The following is a 21,513-nucleotide window of genomic DNA, read 5'->3' on the forward strand; positions in this document are numbered from 1 at the left end:
GAAAGTGTAAGCATTGTTGTTCCATTTGCATTTTGCATTTAGGGACATGGAAATTTTGTGGCTAAAACATTACTGATTCATGAAACATTACTGAATTACCCCCCCCCCCCCCCCCCCTTTTTGTTTAATGATTTTAGAATAAGATTGGTTGTTTCTTTGAAAAACAGCATAACCAGCCATATTTTCAGAATTCTAATAAACAAAGCTTATGACTTGGAAGTTGACTGGCTACTTCAAGTTATTTTCTTATTCTTATTCAGCATCTCTGACAAATAAGCAATTTCAAAATCAGAATGGGTTTTTATTGCCAAGTTAGTTTGCACATAAAATGAATTTGTCTTGGGGTGAGCAAACACAATGAAAGAGACAGGACAGAGAGCGGTGTTGGTGTGGTGGAGGTGGGTTGTTTCTGAGTAAATGATGACAAAGTTGAGCTGCAACTATTTTTTCAAGAACTTTAGACATAAAATGGAGATTGGATATAGGTCTATAATTAGCTAACACTTCTGAATCAAGAGTAGGTTTTTTAAGAAAAGGTTTAATTATAGTAACATTAAAAGTCCGAGGTACATATCCTGTCAACAAAGACAAATTGATTAAATCCAATATGGAAGTGTCAATTAAGGGGAAAACCTCCTTGAACAGAATATAGTATAGCAACACTTATACTACAAAAGCGGTAAACCACCACACAGTCTTCTGGCATTTCACGACTCACTTAGCTAAAATGGAACATGAAAAATTGGAAAACCTGGAATTTAAAAGTAACTTTCATTTCTCATATGCAAAGGGGCATGCTTGGGGAGTTACAATATTTATTTCTAAACACGGTTTCTTTCCTGTTCTCCCAAATTACAGAACAGGAAGGGCGTTATATTCTTGTAAAAGAAATTCTTGATTCTAAGGAAGTGACATTGTTTAATATTTACAGAGCCCATGGCAGGACAAATTATTCATTGGAAATATATTTGACTTAATTGTTACAGAAGTTTCTGGAAAACTAATTAGAGGTGGGGACTGGAATGTACAATTACACCCTACCTTTGACTCCACAGATCCAATAAGAGAGATGAGTCCTGAATCACTGTATGTGTAAAAAGCGTAATCAAGTTGGCTTGATTGACGTATGGAGGGACCTTCACCCTTCTGGAAGAGATTACATTCTTCTCCCATTCCCGTGCTTTTTTTTCCTTAGGATAATTTTTTTCATATTTGAATATGAGAGATACTGAATGATAGACTGCAATATTAGAACTAGAGATCATCTAGGGGTGTATTTAGATATCAAGCCTAAAAACACTGTCGGGCGACTTAACACCAGCCTCCTGAATGACCAGAAGGTGGAGGAATTTGAGTTTTTGGAATTTCATACAGTAGTAAGGAAGTATTGCCAAGTCTTTTGTGAGAGAAATCATAATGTGGTCATCTAGAACTAAGAGCGAGATGGAGAAATAAGCTTATGTGGAATAAAACCACTTGTATATTTGTATGGAACCTGAATAAGAAACAAGCTGTTAGAACAATCACTAAAAATAGAAACCCCTACACCAGAAAAATTGGTTATGAACCTATACAATAAAAGTTTAGTGTTATAAGAGGCTATATGCTCAACCTAAAACTATTGATCCTACAATATCTTAAAGTTTTCTGGAATCCCAGGATCTGCCATCAATAAGTGAGGAAACAAAAGAATTATTAACACGTCAGGGCCATTTTATCCAGTCATCTTGACTTATTTGTTTATTTTAATAGCCCACAATCATATGCATAGTTCTGGTATTTACTTATATGTACAAATTCTCTAGGCATTGTACCTCAGCTAGAGCTTGCACATTATCAACTGTGATCATTTTCAAAGCAGAGGTTTTTATACCACAAGCAATGAGTGATCCACCTCTACTTCTCAGAGCATAGCACTTTGTCTTTGCTTCAGAGATGTTCTGAAGGAAATGCATTTTTGGTTGTAGCAGCAAGTTAACCCCCATCAGTTTCTCTAAAGACCCAGCAATCTTCAGAGGATTCAGTTTGTTTTTCCTCGCCAGCAATGCAGTCGCGAAAATGTTTGGATTTGTTTTCTATATTTCACGGACCATAGTTTTATGATTCAATTTAATTCAGTTTATTTATATAGCGCCAAATTACAACAAATGTCATCTCAAGGCACTTAAATAATATTGTCCAATTCAAGTAAGTACCAAGATTAGGAATTAAATGACAGGAAACGATCATGCCATGTCCACTTTAATATAAAACTTTAACAATGTTCATTCTTCTATTCATTCAATGGCAAATGAAAAAAAAAATCCAAGCAGGTTCCATCTTCAATGGTGATATTGTTCTCTTGCTTGAGGTGATTTGTTCAGTTTATCCGTGTGTAGCGCTGCTTGTGTTACACAAAGCTTTTAATCAGTTATACACTTTTGAAGTTGGGTCATAGCTGCTTCTCTATTTATCAGCAGACTCCCACCAGCATTAAAAGTGCAAGTGCTTCCAACTGTGCACGAGGACAAAAGCCAACGCTATACTGAATAGCTTCATACTGAATGTAAACCTTAAGCTGGGCATACACTGTGCGATTTTTTCAATCGCGGTATTCAGCTGCTGCTCATACTGTACGAGTGAATCGCAAGGGTTAAAACGTCACAGCTCACGATTCCTGTTCTCACACTGTACGATCCGATGGTCTGATGCGATCTGGCTGCTCACACTGCACGACACGTCGGACTCGGTCGCCGGTCGCTGCCATGCTGTTCTGTTGTCTTCTTCTTCTTCTGTTGACAATTTTCTCTTCCGTACCTATGTTTGCGCATGCGTAGTGTGACAGGATGAGGTAAATCGGCTCGTCCAGCTGCTTCAACTGTGCGAGAGCCTCATGAGCGGCGACCAGGATTTCAAACAAGTTTGATTTTCATCCGATCGATCGGGAGGTGGTCGGGAGGGCTTAATCGTTTGTCGTTACCCCATGTATACTACACGATGCGAGACGCACGATTGAGACAAAACTCGGCCCGATCTCCAAAATAGTCGCACGAGTGAAAATCTTGTCGACATCGGGCCAAAAATCGCACAGTGTATGCCCAGCTTTAGTGGATGCTGTTCTGGTGGGTCAGGTTGCAACACTCAAATCTTTATCACTAACCTGCGCTTTGGACAAATAAATACTGAGTCTCAAAACAAAGAGAGTAGCCCTAAACAACTGCCTCCCTGCTGATTTTGAGAGATTCCCTTTCAGCGACATTGTTTCTTTTTTAGATGAACCAGGCCTCTTTGAGTGTGAATGACTGAATCTGTGTAATTAGTCTTATTTTATTGGCACATATATCTAGAATTTTTTGGTTCAAAACATGCATACGGATTTTTAATTTGTGTACTTCATGTAAAACCTCCATTTTGAGCCGCAGATTGATATCGTTTCCCTTCTATAGGCACTAAAGGGCACTCACAACATTACATAAACTATCTTTACTCATCTGTAAGATGGCAGCCAGCTGCCTGGTAAGAGTTACAATTGTGGAACAAAACTAAAAGTCTTGCATGCACACACACAAAAAAGAAAAAAATACTTTCCACCACTCAAACTGATATTTTTAAGAAAGAATGTGTACTAAAAATGCACGCACCTGTATTATTGAGACCATTCATTCGGGTACCTTTGCCCTGAATTTAGAGAGCTTATCACTTGTTATTCAGTCGGCAAAGGATTTGCGCACGTCCTACTTTAGGTATCCTAAAGCTGTTTTAAAAAACAACCAAGCCGCTGCTCCTCTGCATGAGATGAGGGGTTTCGGAGATCTGGTTAGGATGTCTCCTGGTTGCCTTTGAAAGTTTTCCGTCGAACTGGAAGGAGGCCCCGAAGCAAACCCAGAACTCACTGGAGAGTTACATGTTCCTTCAGGCCTGGGAATACCTTGGGATCATCCAAGAGGAGCTAAAGAGTGTCGCTGGGGAGAGGCATGTGTAGGGAGTAGATTTGAATGCATTTTACTGAAGGTGTTATGGTCCCCTTGCCCTCTTAGGTGCTGGCCCTCCTACCTTATGTCTTTCCTACTCTCTCCTCCCTCTGTTTTGCGTGAGCACCAACTCTGTGTACCCTCCCATAAGCAGACGTGGCTGCCCCAGTTACTCCTGCACACCTGACCATCATCATTCATCTACCACAGTATTTATGTCACAATGGGTGGGTGAGGTAGGACATGGATGCGGACTTTCAAAAAGGCAAACTAGATTTATTTTCACAAAAAACAAAGGACAAAACAAAAGCGCCGCTGGGCTGGATGACAAAAACCTAAACTGTGGAATAATACTTAATACAAAACAAAAGACTTGACATGGCATGGATAGATACTTAACTTAGTGAGACAACGTGGCATGGCATGAGGGATATCACAGGTGAGTAGGTAAGGATCTGACAAAAGGACAGGGGAGACTGGAAACTAAATGGGGAACTGGGAGTGATTGGTGACTGGGTGCAGCTGGTGGGGAATGAACAGGTGACATGAGTGAAGCAAATGAACTGAACATGGGAAGTGAGGGGAAAACAATGGCAAAACTAAAAACAAGAACTCAAAACCAAGACATGAAACCTTAAACATGGTGAAACATAAAAGTAAAAACATGGCAGAGTCCTGTGGGCGTGACAAGTTAAACTGGACTCTCCTTCCACTCATCGCCTGATTGTTAATCTACATCTACGTATGGCAGTGTGATCAAGGCCTCAAACTTTGGATCTTGCTTTTGACCTAACCTTGCCTGTTTTTTCATGTGTCCTATTCTCCTCTGCCACAGACCCAACTCCAGTGTGCCTGCTAGCTTACATGCTGACAAATCCTGCGGTGTTCTCACCTTCAAGCCTCATTAAAAGAAAAGATTCTCTTTGCCATGTCCCATTGTGTGTGTGTCCTGCCATTGAGTCCTTTTGCAACCACCCCTTGTGACAGAAGGCAATCCTAATAACAGTCAGCTTTTTTGCCAGTGAACAGCGATATATCATTTTCTGTACAATTCGTAATTAAACAACTAAATATTTCACTACTCTTTTGGCCATTGCTCCCAATCACAAAGTGTGTAAACATAATAAAAAAAACTGAGAAGTAAAAAAACACAAACTCTATCAATCGACCAATGCATATCTTGGGCAGATTGCAGCTGTGTGTGTATGGACTTTGCAGATATATTTCTCACATCAGCAGCAAACAATGTGCATTTCTCAGTCCTTCTTTGGCAGGCTGAACTGACATCTCTTCCTCTTCCCTGCTCCACCCGGGGCGGGGCAGATATAGTCTCCCCCTGCTGTGCAGGGGACATGCTTTTTCCTTTGAATATGTGGATTCACAAGTGATTTTCCCAACAGCTCCAGTAACACCCTCCTTTTTACCGCTTACCAGACATTCCGGTAGGGTTGATGTAGTGGCCATTTGTCCATAAAAAACAAATTAAACTTAAAGCAAACAAAATCAAAAGACCCCTGATGCACCATGGGGATGTGGTTTAACGCAGGCAAAAGAAGATGAATGTCCAAAAATTAATTCTTGCGTTTTTCTGAAGATTTATTTCCAAAACAATAAAACAAACAAAAGAACAAAGAAAACCTGCTGCTCTCTCCCTTTCCCTGGTAAAAACCATTGGCCCACCCCAGTGCATGCTGGTACTCCAGGTGCCTACCTACATAAATAGACTCAGGTGCCCAGTGTGACCCAATTAACAAAATATTCAAAACAAATAACTAACAAAGAATATTAGCAAGACAAATCTAATCTAAATAAAGCACTGAAATGAATCAAATAAAGTTACTCATAATTAGTAAATTAAATTTACAACTAGAACCAAAAAACAAAAGCTAACTCTACAAATAGCTCCTACATTCCGGCCCCTAATTGTGCATAATATCACAATTACAGTTCTCTACAAAAAGGAGCTAATTCTGGATCTACAACTACAAGACAGATCTATTCTATACGTCATATAAGCTCTAAATGGACCATCTTCCTGATGAATCTGCAAAATAAAGCACATATTAATTAGAGAGAAATAGAGATAGAGAACGAGAGTCATGATGTTAGACTGCTGCTTCCATTAGTAGACAGAGCTTCGTCACAGGTCTCTCCAGAATACTGGTCCTTGTTTGAAGACGCACAGTGCGTACCAGGCCTTTTGCATCTGGTCTGATGTCCAAAACTTTCCCCATGATCCAAGATCCTCTTGGAGCTGAGGCATCTGCGACAAGAACAATGTCTCCAGGAGCGAGGCTTTTCCTTGGCCTTGTCCATTTTTGTCTCTCCTGAATCATGGGTAGATACTCCGAAAGCCATCTTTTCCAAAACAATTCAGCGATATACTGTGCTTGCTTCCATCTCTTCCTTACGTACAGATCATTTTTGTCAAACAGTCCTGGTGGCATGATTGGTTTTCCTTTCAACATTAAAATGTGATTTGGTGTGAGAGCTTCCAGGTCATCTGGATCATCCGAGACTTTTGTGATGGGTCTGTCGTTGAGAATTACCTCAACCTCACAGAAGACGGTCTGGAGCCCTTCATCATCCAGAGTTTGTTGTTTCAGTACTGAGCTGAGAATGCTTTTCACTGAACGAATCAGACGTTCCCAAACACCACCTTGATGGGAAGCTGCTGGTGTGTTGAAGCTCCATTTTATGCCATCCTGAACAAAAGCTTTTTGAATTTTGCTATGATTTAGAGCAGCCAGATTTTCCTTCAGTTCCCGGTTGGCTCCAACAAAATTTGTGCCATTATCCGATCTGATAACTGAGACTGGACCTCGTCTACAGATAAACCTCCGAATTGCATTAATGCAGGAGTCCGTATCCAGTGTATAAGCTACTTCCAGATGCACAGCACGACTCGTTAAACATGTAAACAGCACTCCATATCTTTTAAGATGACTTCTGCCCCTCTTAACATCAATGGGGCCAAAATAATCAATTCCCACATTTGTAAAAGGAGTTTTTTCAGGCAGCACCCTCTCTTCAGGCAAGTCAGCCATCTTTTGCTCAATCAGCTTTCCCCTGTTGCGTCTGCACACAATACAGTCAGATATTACCTTCCTGGCAGCAGAGTTTGCGTTAGTTATCCAGTATTTTTGCTGTAACCTGGACAGCATGTGATTCCTCCCCACATGCCCCAGTTGGTTATGGATATTGCGCAAAATGAGTGTGGATACATGCATATCTTTAGAAAGAATCACCGGATGTTTAGATTCTGCTGGCAATGCTGCTTTATTCAACCGACCACCAACTCTGAGGATTCCATCATCCAACATTGGATCCAGTTTGTACAGCGTGCTTTCTTTGGAGATGGTTTTAAATCCACTCTTGAGTGAGGCGATTTCAGCTTCAAACTTGTGCTTTTGAACATACAGAAAGATGGACTCCTCTGCTTTCACAAGATCTTCAGGAGTCAGATTTTTCCCTTTGAGTGTGACTTTAAAGTTCTGAACGTTCCTGTCCACTTCTTGTTCTTCATTAAGGCCTGCAGAAGCACTAAACTCCTTTCTCTTTTGTGCCAATGTCATGAGTGCTGCTTTGATTTTTAAAAACCAAGCTACAGACGTTTTTAACTTATTCCAGGATGAAAAATAATTGATCAGCTGGCTGGTGGCCTTTTCCACATCCTTGACAATAACATTTACTGTCAAGTCCCTTTTGACCTCTGGGTCATCGTCAGAAACCACATCACAATCTCCTTTCAGATTAGGCCATTCCTCCTCTGGTTTGGAGAGAAACTCAGGTCCACTTAACCATCTCCTGCCTGTCAGGAAATCCTGAGCTTTCATCCCTCTTGATGCTTCATCTGCTGGATTTTCTTTTGAAGCCACATATCTCCACTGCTCAACATCTGAGGCTTCTCTGATGACAGAAGTTCTGTTTGCCACAAAAGTGTGGAATCGTTTGGTCTCATTTGCGATGTATTTAAGAACTGTTGTGCTGTCTGTCCAGAAAACTGATTTCTCCAGCATAAGTTGCAACTCCTTCCGTAGCATTTTGTCAACTCGAACAGCAAGAACTGCAGCTGTGAGTTCCAGTCTTGGGATTGTGGTCTGCTTGAGGGGAGCAACTCTAGCTTTTCCCAAAAGAAATGCTACATGTATCTCATCATCCTTTTCCAGTCTCAGGTAAGACACAGTTCCATATCCAACTTGACTGGCATCAGAAAAGTGGTGAAGCTGTGCTGAAACTGGGACTCCAAAGTCTCTGGGTTTAATACAGCGTTCCACTTTGAATTCATCCATTTTTTGAAGATCCTGGAGCCATTCAGACCATTGTTTAGAGAAGGCATGGGGAATTACTTCATCCCACTTCAGGTTTCTCCTGCAGAGCTCCTGTAGCAACAATTTGGCTGGCATACTGAATGGGGCCAAAAATCCTAAGGGGTCATAAAGAGAGCTGACCACTGAAAGAATGCCTCTTCTGGTCTGTGGTTGTTCTCGAACTGAAGTTCTGAACTGAAACATATCAGTCCCAATGCACCATTGTAGCCCTAGTGCTCGCTCTGTTGGAAATTGATCAACGTCCAAATCCAGCTTCATCATTTTATTTGCTCTCCTCTCCTCTGTGACTGACAGCAGCACAGTACGGCTGTTGCTGATCCATTTTGAAAGAGCAAATCTTCCTTTTTCACAGAGAGCAGTCAAATCCTTGATCATCTGTACTGCTCCTACGTCTGAAGACATCGATTTCAGGCAGTCATCCACATAAAAATTATGTTTCACTGTATTGATCACTTCAAGTGGGAAATGCTGTGCATTGTCTTCTGCTGTTCTCCTCAGAGCATAATTTGCACAACTTGGTGAGGATACAGCACCAAACAGATGAACTCTCATGCGATGTTCCTGTGGAGACTGTGCAGTATCACCATCTGGCCACCAGAGGAAGCGGAGAAAGTTGATGTGTTTATCTGGGACATGTACTTGATGAAACATGGCTTTGATGTCCGCCATTACAGCAACATGTTCTTGCCTAAATCGAATGAGGACTCCAATGACAGTATTAGTCAGGTCAGGTCCCTGCAAGAGTTGGCAGTTCAGTGATGTCCCTTTATATGTTGCTCCACAGTCAAAAACAACTCTAAGTTGGCCTTTTCTGGGATGATAGACTCCATGGTGGGGAATGTACCACACCTTTCCCTCAGTTTGTTTTAGTTCATCAGCAGGCACCACTTCAGCATATCCTTGAGCGATCATGTCATTTAAGAATGCAGCGTATTCCTCCTTAAATGTGCTGTTCCTGTCAAATTTTCTTTTCAGGCTTTGAAGGCGCTGTTCTGCAATACAGCGATTATTTGGCAGGACACAATCCTCCTGTCGGAAAGGTAAGTCAATACAATAATGACCTTCAATCATCTCTGCTGTGCTGCTTACAACATTCATGAACTTGACATCTTCTCTGGACATTTCAGATTGCTCCTCAGCTGATCTCTCATTAAAATCGTGGTTATATTGTTGAACCAACATGTCTTGAAGATGTTCAGTGGAGATTTGGTTGGCTGTTACAGCAGGGCGGCCACTTTTACAGCTTGTGCCCCGAAGTGGACCATTAATAACCCAACCGACCCTGGTTCTTATTGCATAGGGTCCTTCATCTTGGCTGTTTATTACCTCCCAAGGCTCCATTACTTTGGGGGCATCGGTTCCAATTAGGAGGTCTACATCTGCCTCAATGTCATGGACCTTTACATCCTTCAGATATGACCATTGAACAAGATCCTCTTGTCGAGGGATATTGAGTGAGGAGACTGGCATGGATCTCTGTGTTAAAACATCAGGTAACTGGATGAAATCGTTCATGTCCACAGCAGACACCTCAAGACCTGACAAAATGTGGGCATTTACAATTTTCTTTTGTCCCATTGTTCTCATCAAAAAACTTGTCTTTTTACCACTAACATTTAATTTTTTTGCCAGGCTCTCTGTGCAAAATGTTCCTGAGCTTCCAGGGTCCAGAAAAGCATATGTCCATAGAGTCTTGTTACTCTTGGGGCTCCTAACTTTAACTGCAACAACAGAAAAGATAGAATCATCTTCAGCACCGGCCCCAATATGACCACAGGTCTGACACATTACGGTAGAAACACTTGGAAGGCTCGCAGTCTGTTGTGATTGTTTGGAGAATGTACCTTTATCCTGCCGCTCAATATGAAGGATTCCTGGGTGCTTTTGGTTACACACGCTGCAATCCAAGCGACTGCGACAGTCTTTGCTCATGTGGCCTACTTTCAGGCAACCAAAACATATTCCCTTTTCCTTGATGAAATTAATCTTATCCCGATGTAATTTAATTCTAAACTGAGAGCAGTTATCCAGTAAGTGACTACTTTGTGAACAAAACAGACAACTTTGAATTGAGGAGGGCTTGATTTTATTTCCTATACATTGAGTCATGTCTCCTTCCTTTATGGTGGTTACATTGGTAGCAAAACTGCTTTCCTTCTTCCTTTGCATGAAATGGCTGGTCTTGAAGGACTTGGATTTGGTAGGTGGCGAGTCTTGAATGTTGCCAAAAAGCGGATCAGAGGCAATTTTGACTTGCTTTTCAATAAAAGTGACAAGATCGACAAATAGTGCTCTCTGACCTTTTTGCTCAAGTAGGTTACAAGCAACATTCCTCCATCTTTCCCTTAGCTTGTACGGAAGTTTCATGATGATGCTTCTCATGTTAGAGGGCAAGTCCAGCTCTTTCATTTGTGTCATTTGCTCTGTTAAATTTGAACATCCTCGCAGAAATAGAGAAAACGACTGTAATGCTTTAACATCCTCACTTTTAACAGGTGTCCAGTTAAGAATCTTTTCCATATAAGCACTTGCAACTTTGTATTCATTTCCAAAATGCTCTGCGAGAAGAATTTTGGCCTTGTTGTATCCCATCTTTGAGGGCAAGTGTTGGCAACTGTGCACTAAGTTCCTTGGTTCCCCCCTGGTGTATTCTTCAAGAAAATGTAAACGATCACTACAGTTAGTTGTTTTGTCCTCTACTCCATTTTCAAAAGCTCTAATGAAAGCCCTGAAGTGAAGAGGGTCTCCATCGAACACGGGGATATTTCTTGATGGAAGCATAGAGCTCAGGTTTTGTTGAACTAGCAGAGCAGCGATGTCATTTTGTCTCTGCATAATGTTTACAATTTCATCTTGAGAGCCATTTGTCAGAGAATGATATTGAGGGTGTACCAGACCTGCTTGATTTTGATCAGCAGCCGATCTAAATCGAATTGGATCATCAACATCCAAAAACATCTCATCCCTTCGTGTTTCTCGGATTTGTTTAGGCCTAACAACTTGTGGTTGAGGTATAACAGGCACATCAATAACATTCATCCTTTTATCCAAGGTTACTGGTACAAAAATGTCAGCATCAGGCTTCAATACGTTTGATCTTTGAGAAATGTTCCTTTCAAAATAAGAGTTCATCCCGTCTGAACGTTTTGAGCCACACACAGATGAATTGTTCTCCAGAACGTTAAGTTTTGCACTTGTTGCAGCCAGTTCAGTTTCAAGTTCCAGTTGTTCCTTTTCTTTCCTCAGCTTTTCCACTTCAGCTTCGATTAAATGTTTCTTTTTTAGAGCAGCAACGCGCTGCGTCAGCGCTGCCTTTTCGGCCTGGGCTTTAATGCGCGCTGATGCGGTCGAGGAGGTCCGTGATAGCTGGGAGTGTGGTTTTACTGAGCTTCCCTTGACACTTGACACATTGGAAACGCTATCATCAGGATTTATCTCATCAGTGGCACCTTGATCATCAGGAGATTCAACATTTTGATACACATATGGGTGCCCCAGTTCGGAAAGCCAGTGTTTTACAGTTTCAGTAAAATCATTCAACTTTGTCATCTTTGCCTCGAAGTATTCACATTGTCTTTTAATTTCATCTTGTGGCAAAGCTAAGTTTATTAAAGATTCATGCAGCTCTTTTGCGTCTTGACAACACTGGATAAGATTTGCAAGCTCCAAATTCACAGAATTGACATTTTCATTTGATTCCATTAACGCAGTGATTGTTTCCACAGATTTTTTTGCTTGTTTGAATTTTACACTCCTTTTTTCCTGACTCATTTCTATAAAGAAGCACAATCCTTTAGGAGTGAGTTTTATATTCCTTTTAGCTGGCAACATTTCAGTCTCTTTCGGTGTATCAGACATTTTACTGATTCTTTCAATACTGCTTGTTGTGCGTAATGGTGACGTGCGGCAATTCAGCGCCGTTCAAACTTTTCCGGTTTGAAATGAAATACTGACTTTCAAACTCCACTCGTTTGTCTGTTGTCCAATACAGCAGTAGTATTACATACCAGTTTCCATGCAGTGTGAAGGCTGAGCACTTATCTGAGCCGCCGGCAGTGTCCCGTTAATGTTGATGACAAACGGTGTTGAACAAAGCAATCCATGCTGATCATCAGTCCATAATCCAAGGAAATCCAATCTGTCCAATGATTAGAATATAATCCTTCCTTTAAGTCCAAGGGCTGGTTTTTACTTGATTGTAGTGGCCATTTGTCCATAAAAAACAAATTAAACTTAAAGCAAACAAAATCAAAAGACCCCTGATGCACCATGGGGATGTGGTTTAACGCAGGCAAAAGAAGATGAATGTCCAAAAATTAATTCTTGCGTTTTTCTGAAGATTTATTTCCAAAACAATAAAACAAACAAAAGAACAAAGAAAACCTGCTGCTCTCTCCCTTTCCCTGGTAAAAACCATTGGCCCACCCCAGTGCATGCTGGTACTCCAGGTGCCTACCTACATAAATAGACTCAGGTGCCCAGTGTGACCCAATTAACAAAATATTCAAAACAAATAACTAACAAAGAATATTAGCAAGACAAATCTAATCTAAATAAAGCACTGAAATGAATCAAATAAAGTTACTCATAATTAGTAAATTAAATTTACAACTAGAACCAAAAAACAAAAGCTAACTCTACAAATAGCTCCTACAGTTGATATCGTTCCACATCATAAATGAGGATATGAGGATGAATCAACATTATTGTAAAAGGTGACCAGGGGCCTAATCCTCCTGCTCCTCCTCCTATGTTCCAGTCACCTTGTCCAGATTTTCCTCTTATCCTTTGTTGTAGTTTCAGTCCAGGATGATGGCAGACTTCCTGTCCTCACGATCACTAATGTTAGCTCTTGTGTGGAGTGTGCTGAGGAGGACCAGAGTCTTGTTTTTCTTTGAAATGTAAGAAAGAAGGGTGGTGGTTGGGGTAAATGGAATCATTGATGAGATGGCCTCTCTCCCCTTCAATGCAAGCAGGTGGGAGCTCGGGCTTGTTCTTTCAAACAATTCCAACTAGGCAAGGCAAGGCAAGGGATCTTTATTTATATAGTGCATTTCATACCACAGGCAACTCAATGTGCTTTACATAAAGACAAGGCATTTAAAAGAACAGCATAAAGCAGCAATTTAAAGAGAAAAAAAATAGAATAAAAATTAAAAACACAGTTAAAAGCAATCAAAGAAGAGGGGAAGAAGAAAGATATAAACTCAACCATAAGCACACCGAAAGAGAAATGTTTTTAACCTGGATTTAAAAGTGCTTACAGTTGTGGCTGATTTCAGTTCTGCTGGTAGTTTGTTCCAGTTGTGTGCAACATAACAGCTAAAAGCTGCTTCACCGTGTCTAGTTTGAACTCTGGGCTCCACTATCTGACCTGAGTCAGCAGATCTCAGAGCTCTACTGGGTTTATACTCAGCTAGCATGTCATTCATTTATTCTGGACCTAAACCATTCTGTGATTTGTAGACGAGCAGCAGAACTTTAAAATCTATTCTGTATCTGACCGGGAGCCAATGTAAAGACTTGAGAACTGGGGTGATGTGATCTGATCTCTTTGTTCTGGTTAAAACTTGGGTTGCAGCGTTCTGAATGAGCTGCAGCTTGTTTGAGACTCTTTTGGGGGAGTCCAGTCAGAAGACCGTTACAGTAGTCAAGTCTGCTGGAGATGAAAGCATGAATCAGCTTTTCCTGATCTGTTTGGGACATGAAACCCTTAATTCTGGATATGTTCATAAGTTGATAAAAGGCTGATTTGGTGACTGATTTGATATGATTGTTGAAGGTCAGGTCTGAGTTTATCAGCACGCCGAGGTTCCGGACTTGGTCTTTAGTTTCTAGAGACAGTGACTCAAGATGTTTACTGACAGCAAACCTCTTCTCTTTGTTGCCAAACACAATGACCTCAGTTTTTTCTTGATTTAACTGAAGGAAATTTTGGTTCATCTACTTTTTGACTTGCTCTAAGCAGTCGCACAATGACTCTATAGGACTGCAGTCATCCGGAGACAGAGCCAGATATATCTGTGTGTCATCTGCATAGCTGTGGTAGTTGACTTTAGAGTTCTTCAGAATTTGACCCAGAGGCAGCATGTATAGAGTGAACAGAAGGGGTCCAAGAACTGACCCCTGAGGAACTCCACATGTCATAGCCACTCAATCAGATTGATTACTTTCAATAGTCACAAAATAACTCCGCTCCTCCAAGTAGGACCTGAACCATTCTAGGACTGTCCCGCTGAGTCCTGCCCAGGTTTCCAACCTGTTCAGCAGTATACTGTGATCCACAGTGTCAAATGCAGCACTGAGATCCAACAATACCAGAACTGACACCTTGCCTGAGTCAGTGTTCAACCTTATGTCATTTAACACTTTAATAAGAGCCGTTTCTGTACTGTGGTGAGGTCGGAAGCCTGACTGAAATTTGTCAAGGAGTCCACTGGAGTTCAAGAAGTTACTGAGTTGATTAAAAACCACTTTCTCAATAATCTTGGCTATAAAAGGAAGATTTGAGATGGGTCTGTAGTTGGTTAAAATGGAAGCATCCAATGTTCTCTTTTTTAGGAGTGGCTTGATGGCAGCTACTTTTAAGGGTTTAGGAAACGTGCCTGATTGAAGTGAGCAGTTTATTATTTGCTGCAAATCTGTTTGGACAGAGCTTACAATAGTTTTAAAGAAGTCAGATGGCATTGTGTCAAGACAGGATGTTGATGGTTTAAGATGCTGGACTGTTTCTTCTATGGTTTTTTGGTCAACTGTATTGAATTCTGACATCATAGTTGATTGATTCCTAGGTGGTTTTAAGGTTTGTGTCATTTTATTATTTTGCTCATTTATGTTGATATTTAGCCTTATAGATTTGATTTTTTCATTGAAAAAACAAGCAAATTCATTGCATTTTTCTGTGGAACAGAGTTCTGAAACTATCTGTTTTGGGGGGTTGTCAGCTTATTAACCATAGCAAACAGAGCACGAGTGTTGTTGATGTTCTTATTAATCATTTCAGATAAGTGTTGCTGTCTAGCCCGGAGTAACCCGTGGTTAAAATTACAAAGACTTTGTTTGTAGAGGTCATGGTGAATTTGAAGTTTAGTTTTTCGCCATTTACGCTCTGCTTTCCTGCATTCTGTTTTCAAGGCCTTTACCATCATAGTGTTCCTCCATGGTGTTCGCTTTCTGCTCAAGATCATCTTATTTTTAACAGGTGCAACAGTATCCATGACATTTGAGAGTTTCAGGTTAACCCTCTGGAGTCTAAGGCCTTTTCAGAGACTTTGAGGCAGTTGTCACCACCTTGACATTTTCAAGTATTTCAACTAACTGTAAACATCTATGCAAAAGTGACACATATGGTTGTATTCGGAAAAGCCTAACAAAAAACAATATGAGAGTGAAGTGAATGTAATACAAACAAGTTTTATTTCAATTGAGGGTAAACACAACTGTACAAAAAACAGGTTTTAGAGGTCTTCAAACAGTGCAAGAAAACACACTATAAATATATCTAGCCAAGACTTTTGAAGGTTGAACCTTGTAAACAAAAGTGTTGGCTGCATAAAAGTAAAAATGCAGTCAGAAATGTTTTTTTGTTTTCACACAAACTGTAAAAAAGTAATTGTAACTCCAGTCAGTGTCTCTGTTAGTTGAATACAAATTAGATGGGTGTGTAACACCCCTGATTCCCCCCACCCCCCTGTCACTCTCCATGTGATAATTGTACTTTACATGTGAATAGCGATAGGTGTGGCCTAGGAAGCTGCTGCAGTCTGAGACTACTGAAAATCCAAAGATTTCTGTTCACTCTCTTTAAAAAGGGCCAGCTATATAATTTATTTTAAAATATATATATTTGAAAACTAGAAGTTTCAAGGTTTTTAATGGTGTCACTTATATGTTTCAATGACAAAAACTCACAGAGTTACAGATGTGTTTTTGGAGATGTGTCAAAAATGCCCACCGGTGGGCTTTAGACCCCAGAGTGTTAAAGTTATCTAAGAGTTCATCAACTGTCTCTGCACTCGCAGTTGATGACATAGCTATAACTTCCATAAACTTAGCACTGGTATTCTCATTTATGTACATTTTTCTAACAGACATACAGGTTAACTGAATGTTTGGAGTTAACTGTAAGTCAGAGAACACACAGAAATTATCAGAGAGCGCCAAGTCCTTGATATCAACAGAAGAAATGTCAACACCTTTAGAGATAACCAGATCCAGTGTGTGGCCTCGAGTATGTGTGGGTTCATTCACATGTTGAAGGAGGCCAAAACTATGGTGATCCTCCTCTTCAAGAGCCGCTGTCCTAGATCATGAGAGATAAAGAAATTGTCACATGTGACATTGTGCCCCACCTGTCCAACTGTCACATCAAGTGCAACCTGCATCCCCTGGATCTTCTCTGGGCATTCAAATTTTTACTTCCTTGTGTAAGCTTGCATTTTCCAAGCATAGTCACAGGTGTATGTCACAGGCCACCCATATCTTGACGCCACATCTGCTGGCTTGCAGGGCATATTCTTCCAGAAAAGATTTTTTTGACAATAGATTGCAGATGAGGTGGCTTGGGCATCTGGTCGCCTCCCTGGTGAGGTGTTCCGGGCCCATCCCACTGGAGGGAGACCCCGGGTAAGACCCAGGACACGTTGGAGAGACTATAGCCCCTTTCACACTGAGGAAGAACCCACGTTTAATTCGCGAATTTAGTGTGTCCGCTGTTCCTTTCACACCGACGATCCGGGCTGGGGTGTCAACTCGACTCGCCTTTCGACCCGCGTCGGACCCTAGTCTTTTTGCCGAGCAGAATTTGATGTGAAAGCAATTGACGCGGGATGGACGTGGAAGTGGCTTGGCGTGACGTGAGGAGTTTAAAAGACAGGACTTGTCGTCGTCGTCAAAACTGTTAAGAGCATTGGACCAAAACACCAACCCTTGTGGTCTTGCCATCTTCCACACTCTTCTTGGAGACATGTGTTCAGAGCCATGACAGCTAAACGTCTTCGTCGATTGCGTCGACGCTGTTCGCGTTCTTCTGCTTCAAATTGTCGATGGATTTCCTCAACTTGGACATTATAGTGCTCTTGTATTCTCCGCATATGTTCTTCGGTGGCATCCCACGTTGTGACCATCCACACCCCGTAAAATAACATCTCCATGAACTGCATATACACTTGCGTGACCGAACAAACAGCCAGCAACAAAAACAAGTCCTCAAGGTGTCCCGCCATCGTTGGTTTGAAAAATTTGATGCAGACAGGTGTATTTAACCCTACCTCCGACGCATGGGTTGTGCCTACGTCATTGTACACGCCCAGCATTTTATGTGTTTCGTGTGACGCTCTGCCACTCGGCAACGCCCCCTGAACTCGGCTTCAGGCGGCAAGGATCACCTAATACGCCAAGCTTTCACATTGCTCGACGCGGGATGAAGTGGCAATTTGGACCCGCGATGGTAGCGGGTCTCAGTGTGAAAACAGCTTACGTCTCTCGGCTGGCCTGGGAACGCCTCGGGGTCCCCCCAGAAGAACTGGAGGAAGTGGCCGGGGACAGGGACGCCTGGGTGTCTCTGCTCAAGCTGCTGCCCCCGCGACCCGATCCCCAGAGAAGCGTAAGATGATGGATGGATGGATGGATGGATTACTGTCAGTGAATAGCAGTGAACAGAAACAGAAAACAATCACATGATTTTATTTTGTATTACTCATTTTAAAATCCATTTAACACTTAAAATCACTTATATTAGAGATATTAAAGAAAGAAAATGGCCTCTGAATAGAGCCAGTTGCTCATCCACTGTTACTTCAGGCCCAGGTTGTAGAGCTATGGCTGTGGCTCTATCCATGTGTCCCAGACCAATTTATTGTCACACGTCTTGCAGGTCTTTACTCACGGTTATCAATCTGTAGCATTCTTGAGATTGTGTTAAAGACTCTCAATGGCATTGTGGCAGGAAAAACGCCCTTCTACTCTACACATTTGATGCAGCCCCACCTGGTAAGTTTAGTATCCCTATGTAGGCACACGTGTCAGTGTAAACCATCTTTTTCCAGCTTTCTCCATATTTTGGTGACCTGCCAAATTCCTCATCTCTAAGATTAATTTTTCAATAGCTGGCGATGAATGGGTAGAATGTTGAGACAAATGCCCTGGACCTGGGAAACGGCATATCTTAAAGTAATCTGCTCCAGGACCTGTTCAGCAGCGAATCAGAGAGAGCAAGGAACACTGTAATCTGCAGCAGCAGTATTCAGCAAACAATGCTTCTAAGATTAGATTATTTTGTCTCTAAAATTGTTTAAACTTGAGTTCTGTTTAGGGTCATGGACACCTGAAAGACAAAGTTTTAGTTCACGTTATGATGAGTCAGCAGTACAGTGTGCCCCTTTGTTTTTCGGAGCGCGTAACTGACACTAACTGACAGTCAATGGCTGGGTCAAAAACCATCTTTGTTCCCTGGTGGTATGCAGCTTACATAGGAATGTTTCCAATGTTGGGGTCACTTTAGGATAAGTCATAAAATTTCAAGTTGAAAAAAGCTAATTCGGGGTGTCTCTGCTGTCATTTTTGATCCGAAGATAACCCAACTGTTAAGATGTCTGACACATATGCACTGTACCAAGATGAATCTCACAATGTGTAATAACATATCAGAAAAACAGGCAAACTAGTGCTGATGTATTATATAGATATGCTTTTATTAGAAATAAGACACATTCATTTTGTGCTCTGAAAACTGTACATTAACAAAGAGGCGGCCCCAGTAAAATAAGAAGGTGTGTGAGTGTGTGTGGCAGGGAGTGGGGCGCACTTCAGTGATCAGAGGAAATTGGACATCTGGGGTCAGCGGTCAGGGTTTTGACAAGTACAGATCTGAGGAAGTGATTGATGATATCAAAACACACAGTGACATAGAGATACAGAACACTCGTATAATCCGGTACCCTGACAGGATCACGTTCATCTTTAGAATAATGATAACGACTATCCCCAAGCACAGTAAGAAAGATAATTATAGGCTAAAATCCATTCTGTAGAACTCTGTTGAAATAATTACAATGCTGTACATCAGGACTCCAAATGAGCCTTGTGCTTTCCCTGTGTTCAACTTCTATCCTGCATGCCGATTCTGCCTCATACGTATCATCACCTGAAACCACCATACCATATACATTATATTTATAGATCGAATCATTTACTCAGCACACGCACCTTTCCTTTTCCTAGTGTCTCTGAAACACTATCATGTTCAGCCTTTACTATACAAAGCCCGCTCTTACGTTGGAAAATGGAGCCAAACAGCTTGTGTTTGTTGAACGTGGTTCCTTTTGACTGCACTGAGGTCCATGTCGTCCCTCTGTGGGACGACTTTGAAGGCCGGTTAGAGCGCAGAGCTCCCCGGCCCACAGACCATTGTCTCTGAGGTGTCCTGTGATGACAAGGCAAACTGCATTTCGGAAATTTTGGCTCATGGTGTGTTTTTTCTCTGATCCCCTTGCCTTTACTTGTCTCTGCAGGGGTGACCTTGCCGCATGACTGAGCCAAAAGAATTGTAATATGTTGAGAGGAGGGAGTGGAGCTGATGGGCTTGCAGCTGCATGTTTGGCACTCTGCCACCTCAAACCCTGTTCATTTCTCTCCCCAGCACTGATTTTCAAAACCAAAAAAAAAGAAAATAATCAGAGGCATCTTGAGCTGCTTACAACATCAGCGTTCATCAGGACACATCAGGAGGGAGCAGAACAGTAATGCAACATTACTCGCAATAGTGAAAAAAGAGAGACATAATTATGATTATTACATCGTAACAATTTAATACAGGGGGAAACATTGCATGGATACCTTTGCTATGCTGTTTATACATACATGGCATCATACATCACTGTAAGATGCACATGTAGCAGCTTTATCAGCTACTTGGCAATCTGTCTCCCATATGAACCAGCAGATCATATACAATAAGATGATCAGCATCTCACTGACATCCAAACATCAAATGAAACAACACAGAAGGTGGCCCCATGGTCCTGCTCTCTCTTTAATAGGTTTACTTGATGTTCTGATAATGGGACTCTCTTCTATCACATTCTCACAGAGGACTTGACTCAGTCAGGGCAGTGTGTGTGTGGGGTGTGTCTGTTTGTTGGGAGGAAATGGGCGGCTGGAGGGCGTCGGGCTGGAGGTGGGCTCACACTTCAGTCTGCAGGTCCATGATCTCCTGGCCCACCAGAGGAATGGTGGCGCCGGTCTTCTCCCACTCCACTGTCTGCAGCTCCAGAGGGGAGGCCGCCACACTTTCCAGGTCCTTCCTCACCCAAGATGGGGGAGAGTGGGTTTTGCGAATGCCCTCCCATGCCCTCTTACTCGGGGTTTGCTGCTTGTCCTGATGGGAGGAGGACAACAGGAAAAGTCTGGTTTTTCTGATCAAATAACTCAGGTATTTCAGTTATTTCTGTGGATCTACTTTACTTCAGGCTGCCTTTCATTTCTCGACCTCTCTCTTTTCTTACAGGTTTACTTTTGCCAGAGTGAAAGACGAATGCTAACTCCCATGTCTGTGCGTTAAGTGTGGAGCCGGAGTCATGATGATTTGCTTGGTTTAACACAGAGACAGGGAACAGGGGAGGGGAGTTAGCCTGGCTCACTTTAAAGCTTTATCGATTTATATGCTGGATGAATTTGTTTTGCATCCTTTTAGCCTTTCCACTCCCACTGTAGTGGGAAGTAATGTCATTTTTCCAGGGCTGTAACCATGATAAAGTTAAGAAAGAGAATATGGAGGCAAATGCAGAGAGAATGTGTTATTTTAAGCCACTTTAAACAGCCATCAAGTTTCCCTGGTAGAAAACAGTCAATGCTACGGAGCCCCTAAAGGGACATGGAGGATTTTTTTTTTGCGAGATCTCGCAAAAAGTATTTTTCCCACGTCAGTGAACCGGAAGTAAAACAGACACAGCGATGGAGGAGCCTACCCATCATCCGTGGGAGAAGTTTATTGATTTCTATTTTAGTATTGGCCTAACATATAAAGACATCAAATCCGTTCTTGCACGTAGACATGGCTTTGACATAAGTGAGAGACATCTGTCTGTTTTACTTCCGGTTCACTGACGTGGGAAAAAAACTTTTGCGAGATCTCTCAATACTTTTTGCGAGATCCCGCAATACTTTTGCGCAAAAGTATTGCGAGATCTCGCAAAAAAAAAAAAAATCCCTCCATATCCCTTTAGGGGCTCCGT

The 21,513-nt window shown here is 41.7% G+C and overlaps 1 protein-coding gene across 8 annotated transcripts in view; it reads right to left on the minus strand.

The window, feature by feature from the left end:
* Positions 1-18,948: 18,948 nt before the first annotated feature.
* Positions 18,949-21,513, minus strand: part of adgrb1a (adhesion G protein-coupled receptor B1a) — a 219,380-nt gene continuing 216,815 nt past the window's right edge. For all 8 annotated transcript variants that reach the window (XM_075464672.1, XM_075464667.1, XM_075464670.1 and 5 more), the window contains one exon: positions 18,949-20,657. In XM_075464672.1, the coding sequence (XP_075320787.1) occupies positions 20,463-20,657 (195 nt within the window). In that variant the 3' untranslated portion in view covers positions 18,949-20,462. The remainder of the gene's footprint in view (positions 20,658-21,513) is intronic.

This window comes from Odontesthes bonariensis, chromosome 5 (assembly GCF_027942865.1).
Source record: "Odontesthes bonariensis isolate fOdoBon6 chromosome 5, fOdoBon6.hap1, whole genome shotgun sequence".
Lineage (NCBI taxonomy): Eukaryota > Metazoa > Chordata > Actinopteri > Atheriniformes > Atherinopsidae > Odontesthes > Odontesthes bonariensis.